General features: G+C 34.8%; 1 protein-coding gene across 1 annotated transcript; it reads right to left on the bottom strand.

The window, feature by feature from the left end:
• Positions 1-6,478: 6,478 nt before the first annotated feature.
• Positions 6,479-8,793, bottom strand: LOC113498739 (larval cuticle protein LCP-17-like). The gene is made up of 4 exons (XM_026878876.1): positions 8,732-8,793; positions 8,147-8,341; positions 7,038-7,142; positions 6,479-6,677 (listed from the first exon to the last, which is right to left on the bottom strand). The coding sequence occupies exons 1-4, from the start codon at positions 8,732-8,734 to the stop codon at positions 6,552-6,554; spliced, it is 429 nt and encodes a 142-aa protein (XP_026734677.1). The 5' UTR covers positions 8,735-8,793; the 3' UTR covers positions 6,479-6,551.
• Between the last annotated feature and the right edge of the window lie 1,086 nt (positions 8,794-9,879).

Genomic DNA, 9,879 nt, shown 5'->3' with positions numbered 1-9,879 from the left:
ACTGTGATTATAGAATAAACGAGCCGCGGTTTTATACTCGACCCTCTTCATTCGTTTATGGTCCCAGGTGGCGGCATTTGCATTATTTAGCAACAAAGCTCTAGTCTTCAATATGATTTGTTAGTTTACAAGGTGAACACGATTCGATTTTTCGGTGGTTTGACCACATCCGTGTTTTTTTTTTTCGATCAATCTTCGTTTGAACTATCATTTGTTTTTTGTTTGAATCCAGGTCAATGATTAGCTGTCCTTAAAATAAAAAGAACTGAAGCTTACCTATAAATATTAATATAGGTATTTTGATAAAATAATCTGTTACGTGCGAAGCTTTCATGGGTTACTATTGAAACGTCGTCGACTATGCGTATGAGGAAAAACTTAAAAATAATCTTTAAAAGAAAAAAGATGTTCGAAATGAACGGTACTTGTTTCTTTAACGTCAGTTTTATAAAAATAATAACTATTGCTTAATTTTTGAGGTCGGGTACCAAATAATAAAATGTAGGTGGCTTTTGAAATTATGATACGTATGTATAATTTCATTCGCACATACTTACTTAATTTTTATTTCATTATTTACCTTAGTAAAAACCGAAACCAATAAAAAATCTTAAAAACAAGACGGTACGCACTGCCGTCATGAGACGGCAGATAAGATACATCAAAAAATTATCAAATAAATTTTAAAACCACATTGGCTAGTCATAAAACAACCCACCCAGAGTCGTACAGAGCATTTGTGTTAGCGATCCCGTGACTTTGGCTAAAGCAGCAGAAGGGGCAAGGGGTATTTTTGGTCAGTGAAAGTTCAACAAATCCCAACTCCGCGCCGTATCCTCAACGTGGGTTGAAGTCATTAGCGTTTCAACCCGGAGAAAAAAGAAAAAGGTGTATCTATAGATGTTTGACATTAATAAAAATCTATACTTTACATTCAATTGGTATGACGACACTATGGTTATTACATTTCACGGAGAGGCGTAAATCATAATAATTTGAAAGAACACATTACATAAGACACGCAGTCACATAAGTAAGGAGAAAGGAGTTTGTTAAAGCGCTTGTTTTTACGCTTATAAGCACTTAGTCTTGCCTCCGGCTAGAACTACAGAAAAAAATGTAAGTATGGACATGTATTCAAATTTAAAGATGTATTGTTGGTACATAGTTTCTTGTGTCAGTCAGAATGCGTGGATAGCATAGTGGTCACCAAAGCCAAACCCGGTCGCGGTTTCGATTAAGCGCTGCCGCTGGTGTTATTCACGGATGCTTTTTTGAGTCTACGTATGTGAAATCCACCGTAACACTATCATTAAATTCGTTATACGGGATGTCGTTTTTAATAAATTAAAAAACTCAAATTTGTGAGAAAAGGTAACTTTCGTTAAATAGACATACGAGCGTTGATAATTATAGATGGCAGCTGACAGCATAGAGATAGACGGCAGTGAGGATAACTTATATAATTTCTGCTGCTAAGTTTCAAAGTAAACCGTTAATTTGAAAACCAAATGCCTACAAATATATTATTTTTTTAATAGAATTTACTATAATTTAAGTTCCTTTGTTGACAACGTCCCGTACGCAGTACACAATGTATAACAATATTGCATCGTTGTAAAATCAAATGTTATGGAATCTATACACGAACTTATTAAAAAGAAAATAAGATTTGCGTGAAAACGAAGTGAAGCGTGAAGCGTAAAAACAGAAAACTATTACTACGGGATAGGTGTTTGTCCGACTGTCTATCTGTCAGTCCGTCCGTCACCAGGCAGTATCTCACAGACCATGCTAGCTTGACAGCTGAAATTTTCTCAGACAACGTGTTTCTGCTGCCGGTATCAGAAAAATATTAATTATACAGATTTAGGTCAAACGAAGGCTGTTGCGGTCATAAATTTATTAGTGGGTACAAAATGCTGGATCCCTTGAGATCTCCATAAACTATATTTCATTGAACTTCACATTATATCATGGACTGAAATGGTTACCGTGGTCCCAGGACACGAAGGCTAAAGGAAGGAACTAGAAGTCGAACTCTCTCTTCAAAGTGGAAGGCGTCATTTGATGATATCCCATCCAAAAAAAGAGTTTATTTTATCGAAGAATCCATTACTTGCTATGCTTTACAAAATCAAAACCCGATATTTTGTTAAAGATACAAATATGTGTAACTCTTTCGTCATCCATTTGGCCTTTCCTCGAAGTATTTTATTCGAATCGATATAGTTTTTGTGATTTAATCGATTCTGTAGCGTAATATCTGACCTCCCTAATGATATTGTAACGTCAACGTACGGAAATGACACTAAATGATCTCGTGGACGTTCATTAATATATTTTTTTCTTTATTTTTTTTAAACACGGCTCCCGCATGGAGGAATTTTATCTTTGTGCCGCTGGGGTCTTCACAAAAAAACGACTTCCTCATTAAAGAATTTAATCCTTGTGTTGCGGCTCTTCACAAACATTTAATTCACATGCACGAAGACACCCAGACGCCAGACAAGCATTCGTGAATCACACAAATTTAATGCTTGTTCAACGCGGGGATCGAACAGGCGACACGCTCTTTGACGTAGTGACTTCAACCACTCGGCTATCCGTGCAGTCTCACATCTAAGATGATTTACTTAAAAAACAACTAAAAAGCGATTTCGCCTATTTTTTTAGAATCTGTCGATATATTAATTCTTGGTGTGCCAAAACTCATCGACGCAGGAAAACTAGAACACGCGCGTTTTGAAGTTTGGGGCATGATATTATGCAATGATATTTTATTAAATGGTTTTCATGCTGTTTTGTGTTTCTGCCCTTTTTTTCAATAAAAACCATTTCAAAAAAATTACAAATCAAAATATTTTATTAATAGATTTACTGACAGAGATAGTTAAGCATCTTTTGTGAGTTCTTTATTAAATGATGCAACGGCTTACTCACGCGTATTGATCGAGAGTGCCCGACTAGTTTCGGATCCAACCGGAGCCCTTTGCATGAGCTGAGGCGGGTTGAAGTCGATTGAATCGTATACTTCACTATAAAAAGCGAGTTGTTTCTTTTTGTCATCTACAGACTTTTTGACAGAAACTACATTTAAAAAACCCGTTACATAAAATTACCCTTAACATGTTGAATGATATATTAATATATCAAAAGCAGAATCAAAAAACATCACGCGACAATTTTTAACGATGCTAAAAATGTTCTTGTGTATTTAATAGGTCAGTTTAATTTGTATATATTTGAGGCAATTAATTCATTATTTATTTCCTTTGAATACAGGTTAGGTATATTATAGATACTGTAACAGGATTTGTATGAAATATTTTAATTTATTAGATATTATTAATGGTGCCAACTTACAGTCAAACGATACTTAAATAAACTTGTAATAGATGTTCCAGAATTATTATATTATTTTATTATATATATTTAATTTATTATATATATTTTATTATATATATTTAAATAATTTAATATTATTTATTATATATAATGGGAAAGGGTTGAAATTCAACTTGTGAGGTTTGAATACATAGAGACGCCCAGGTAAAAGTCAATCTGTACTGATAGCCAAGTAGTTGAGGTCAACACGCCAAATCCGACACGCGACGTGTAACGGATTGATCCCTGCGTAGGACAAGCGTTTGTGTGATCAACGAATGCTTGTTCCAATATCTCGGTGACAAATTCCTGACAGCGGGAGTCGTTAAGCATATTAACGTTATTATTTTAATTCAAATTTTTGTATTTCGGTTATTTAATTTATCTATTTACATATTATTGGTTTAAAAATATACGAATAGAACACTCCACAACATTTCATACAAAGCCGTTAGTGGGTTCGAATCCCACCCAGGACAAATTTAATGTTTGAGTATAATTTTTTCTATGTCTAGGTGTAATTTATCTATAATAAAATTATGTTTATCAGTTACCTAGTACCGACTCATAACAAAAGCTTTTCTTAGTTTGAGACAAGAAGGCGTTGTGTTAAAGCTGTGAAATAATTGTTCATAAAAATATAAGAAAATATCGAATACAATTGCTGATTAAATCATTAATGTGTAAAACTTGAATTTATAAGCACAGCAACTATGAATGGAACGTTAATGTTCATTTTATTGTTCACTACATCTGACGGTTGACCCTGACTTCGGAAGATCATTATAACAGTAATTATTATTATGTTCTTGAATCTCAAAGCTCAATCTGTGTCATAATTGATGATTCACAAGAACGAAATCAGTTATTTTGGTTATATAATCAATGTTCTGTATCTTTAAACAGGAATAGAGAATACAATGACTACACGAATAGCCGAGTGGTTTAGGTAACCACGCACGACACGTCGCGCTCGGTGCGTTTGGCGCGAGACCTCAACCACTCGGCTATCCGTGCAGTCAAACATACGACAAACAAAAAATAAATTATTTCCAATATCACTAATCCATCTTATTTCACAGTCTATATTAATTTGCATTTAACAAATGAATATCACGAACACAAACAATAGATCAATCATTGCTTCACATCCATAATTATGTCTGGTGAAATTTTCACTTAAAATTCCTTCCAAGTGACTTGGAAATCATACAGCTAAAGGTCTTAAACTCAACCTAAATTGCTTAGGGAAGAGCGTTGCCCGAAACTTCGTCTGCGTGGTTAGAAGATATAAGTTATGACCTTTTTCTTCGCTCCTATTAGTCGTAGCGTGATGGTATATAGCCTAAAAACTCAAAAACTCAAAAATATTTTTTCCATTTGAACTAGTTAGTTCCTGAGATAAACGCATTCAAACAAACAAACAAACTCGTCAGCTTTATATATTAGTATAGAAGTATAGATTAATTTGTGGAAGGGGACAGTAGACACACGGTGCAGAGCAGTATCTCTTTTCCACAACGGTTGAGGTGGTATAAAGTACTCTAAATGAGAATAATGATGAACTATCCATGTGTTTTTCAATGTAATTGTGTACGAAGAAATGTACCCTTAAAAATTACAGCACACCGCGGTTTAAGTTATAGGGTTCCGCAACCAAATGCTAATATCAGAAACCTATCACTAAGACTCCGCAGTCCGTCCTTCAGTTGGTCACGTCTGTCACCAGGCTGAATTTGTATTTTTGCAATTGTTGACCAGTTCACTTTGCAAAATTTGGCTATCTTTAAGCTATAATAACGAAATCCTCCGTGTCTCGTATCTCACTCACAAATGACTATTTTTATCAAACCATTGAACAAAAGTTTCAAGAGACAAATTTCGTATAAAGTGTAAGCTCTATCTGTACCGCTGTCATATACCGTTACAGAAACAACTAAAAACAAGAAAAAAACCTAGAACATAAAATACTGTAAAGATCAAGACGCAAGACATGTTTCGCAAAATCGAAAGTGCAAAGTTGAGGTGTTTCGATGAAACAAAGCAAGTTTGTCATCATGAATAATTTTAATCAGCGTGCTCACAAAAAGGTTTCATAACCCGTTTGTCTTTATTTCACAGCATTACACTAGCTTTGCCCTGCGGTTTTAATCGCCTCCTTTCTGCTTCTGTGATGTTATTAAAGTGTATGTATGAAGATGACTGGTTTAAGTCGCGTGATTATTTGAAACGTTTTTTTGTCATGTTTGAATATTTTCAATTTATGTAAATGATTGATAATATGTACTTCGATAGAGTTGAAATACCGCTTCACGATATAGAAACAAATGCACTAAAGCCTAGTCCACTAAAAAATAAAAGGCCCAGAAATGGTTTCTCGACTTTGGCCGCTCTGTAAATTATGTGTTCATTTTGTATTGATCTAAAGTTTAATATAGTTTTAATAAATATTATCATGTTGGAGATGAAAATGAGAATCGATTGCTCAATTAAAACCTTATAGGGCTTACTATAAATTTTTCATTCACCGGTCAAACATGTTTATGAGCTGCTTTTGAAGTGATTATTTCTCAAGGGCGAGTCAACCGCTTCGTAACGTAACGTTGCGGCACCACTTTTTAAATCTTTTCCTTCTCTCAAGCATACACTAGCAGCAGTAGGCAGGATTCTCTTCTTTATCTATCACTCTTTATAGAATATTCTGGTTTTCGTCTTGAAAGCTTATTTGATTTCGATTGACAGTTTCTGTGTCTGTGTGATCGATGTGAATGCAATCAACTTTTGTGATGCAAAATTGATTGGTCACTTGACCAAGTCCATATGTTTGTATGAATAAACATATTTATGTACTCTTTATACTTTAGTTCAGTTCTTTTTTAATTAGTAACTGATTTGTAATGGTTTCTTGAAGTACTTTTTTGCGTCATTGCATAACGTTTCTATCAATTACCCTGAGCTACCTTTTGTTTATGCAATTCTTCTGTATAGGTACTTATCCCTTGTATCAAGACAAAGTTTACGAATTCGATGATGAGCTAAACATATGACTGGTAAGATGACATAAAAAGGGTCAGAAAAAAAAACACAAAAATAATTGAACAAAATATTCTATTGACTAAATAATGGCAGTTACGTTTGTACTAGCTGGGTCTGTTGTTATCTGCTTAACCCTGGAAAGGTTTGGCGACGAAGTTGGCGGCTTCGACGGGGGTGGGGGGGTGGGCAGCGATGTAGGCAAGGCTGCGGGCGATGGCCTCAGGGATTTCGGGAGCAACGGGGATGTGGGATCCCTAAAAATAAAAGACAAGATTAAACATATACAAGATAAAAAAAAAACAATCTTACCCCGGCTTTTAGGGGTAATTCAGGGTGGAGCTTAAACTCTACCGAATGTTATTTTATTGTGTGGCAAAACTCTATAAGTTCCAAAAGATGCCGTTGCATAACACTTTTTTCTAATTTCTTAGCAGGAAAACCTCATGAGAATCGAAACCCAGACCTCGTACATTTTCCTCGACCAAAGATGCTACATATTTAAACTATCAATTGTATCTCTTTCCAATCACGGGTTAACATCATGAGAAGAGACCTGGTCCTTTTTAAAGGCTTAATTATATTATATTATTATTTATTTGTAATGGGATACTTACGACGGGCTTGTAACCCTCGGCATCAGCGACGTAGGACAGCTCAACGGGGGTACCGTCGGGAGAGGTGTATCTGTAGCTGCCGCTCACAGCCAGGCTAGGGTACTCCTGTAATATTCACACAAAGTCAATAAGCAAAAAGGCTAACAAAAACCCACGTCGGTCACCGGTGCCCGACGTATAATCGGTCATCGGTGTCCGACTACAGAAAAATGGCACGGACGTCTGCAAGAATGATAGTTAAAGTACATTTTTTATTATTACTCGAATTCATTTCTAAAGCAGAACATTGAGGGTCTTGAAACAGGTAGTATTCTAAAATATGATACCCTTCCTTATTCATCCTCGATACGAGATGATATTTAATTATAATCGTGTTAATGAAATGTCATCCACATTGAATGCATGTGTGAAGCTCGTGATCCAAACCGGTCATCACCAATATTTGCCGGTGACAAGGCCTCACCTTTTATTTAACGATCAATATAATTTAAATTTATTCTTGGTATTCTTCGCATTAATTTACTGCATAGTTAATATATATTTGGATCTTGACATCGCGGCCATCAAATGGTCATTTTGTCTAGACGCTACTATTGTAACCCTTCACTATTATGGCAATGAACTTCTAGAATATTCATTTGTTTTTATTGTTCTTTATAAATAATTCTACTTTGCATTTGCATATCACTGAACTTCTCCTAAACGGCTGGACCGATTTGAATGTTTTTAAATGCACTCACATATTTTAGATTCACAAATCACACGCTTCAATTATTGTAACTTACTCTAAACTCAGACTCTTGAATTTTAAAACATTATTTCTTTACAAATAGAGAAAAGCTACTGTTTAAAACTCCTCTATTTCTAATATGCTGTAATAACGTCGTATTAATTTCCCGTTGAAATTAAAGCTTTGACAGAGAGAAATAAAATAAAAAATCCTCAAAAGAATACTAAAGTCATTCTGTGTACAATTTATCTTTTTAAATTTAGAAGTAACCTGAGTCCTGCTGGACAGGACTGCAGGACAGATTCAGGCTGTTCAGTAATTACACGACAAGAGTTTGAAAGTTGCTGGCTGGCTGTTATTACTATCGAATAGTACTTACTGAGTTAGGGTTCTGCACGTTGCCGGAGGCCTCGGCGGCGATGCCGTTTCCGGTCTCGTAGACGTAGTTGAAAGCACCCTCGGGGCTGATCTCGTACTCGGACCTTACAACGGGAGCCGAGGACTCATCCTTGACAACGTGAGAGACGTCGGCGCTTGCGCACGCGACAGCGACGGCGAGAACTACGAGGAATTTCTGAAAAGAAGCAAGTTTGTCATTAAAGTCATAAATAAAACAGGTTTTATTTAGTTTTTAGAAATATAGTAAAGTGCAATATCAATTGGAGTTGAATAATATATAAATAAAAAGAAGTAGGTACGAAGTTTCTTATTGCGTCACCAATGTTTATTCTGCACTTGTAAAATTTACAGTTGGTAATTTGTCATTATAAAAAAAAAATGTTTGGATTATTTTTGCAAAAATAAAACAATATTTTTTTGTTGGAAATAGAAAAAAAAGGTAATGACTATGAAAAATTATAATTGCTTTTTTTCTATTCACGAAAACTGATGTTATTGAAATAATAAAATAAAATAAGCTTTTTTTAAAATTGACGATTTTTTTAAAGAAAAACTTAGCTCTTACCATTTTTGCTAATGGATGTCAACTGCTGTTTCGATCTGACTGATGCAATTCTAGTTCGAGTTTATATAGTCGTGTTTTGATTCAAGAATAGAATTAAAGACGAGTTGTTTGACTTTTGGTCACTTCTGGTCATAGATTAAAAATCGTGATAATTATGCGTAGATGCAAAACTTGATACATGAATATTCTTCATGGCGCGATTCTTTCATCGCGAATCCGATATGAGTACCTATAATAAGTGATTTCTCTGATTTTAATATGTGTATCTTTCAATCTCTTTTTGCAACATCAAAATTCAAAGTTACATGACTTTAGAAAAAAATAAGTGAAATGTGAGTTTTTTTATAAAGTTGTTATTTTTTTTAAAGATATATAATATATCTTACAATGACGATAGTTTTGCAATGATATATCATGTGATGGTGAGTGTGGATATGAGTTACAAGTTAAACAACATCTTTAACGCCAAAAGAATTTAAAAAGGTTGAGAAAAGGGACGAAAGCCTCATAAAAAATACAGTAACAGATATGACAGCGAACAGGTATGCGTAATACAAGTAGGAAAGGCTCAAAAATAAAAGAAGGCGTTAAATCATGAGACGGTGAGTAGAGTTAAATACAAGAAATCCACAGATCGGTCAACCCCAAATAATTCGGAGCAGGTCAAGAAAAATAATTACAAGATGAAATAGGTAGGCAGAAACCATCTTAAAAGGAAGAAGAGAGTCCTTTCTTTTAATTTATGACATAATCTTTGAACACAACAATGTTATATTATTAAACCATGTGATATTTACCTAATTTTATGCTAGTCGAGTAGGTGAACGTAAAATCAGGGGTCTACTTAACATTCAAGGTCGAAATCGTTTTCTGGTAAAATTGTAGTATTTAATTCGATGGCTTGTTGTCAGGTGGGTTAGGGCTTAGATAATTTGGACTAAATTAGAAAATGACAGTGGTTTTCATTCGGAAGGCACGTGGGTCACGAATTGTGGGTCCCGGCTGATATTCATATATCTTTAGCAGTTGTTACAGGAAGTCAGAAACTTGAAAGTCTGACAACCAGTCTAACGAAGGGATATCCTGGTGCCCATTTAACTTGGTTGAGGAGGTCAAATAGACAAATAAATAAATATATGCAGACAACA

Source organism: Trichoplusia ni, chromosome 11 (assembly GCF_003590095.1).
Source record: "Trichoplusia ni isolate ovarian cell line Hi5 chromosome 11, tn1, whole genome shotgun sequence".
NCBI classification, from domain to species: Eukaryota; Metazoa; Arthropoda; class Insecta; order Lepidoptera; family Noctuidae; genus Trichoplusia; species Trichoplusia ni.
This window is presented reverse-complemented; position numbering and strand designations above follow the sequence as displayed.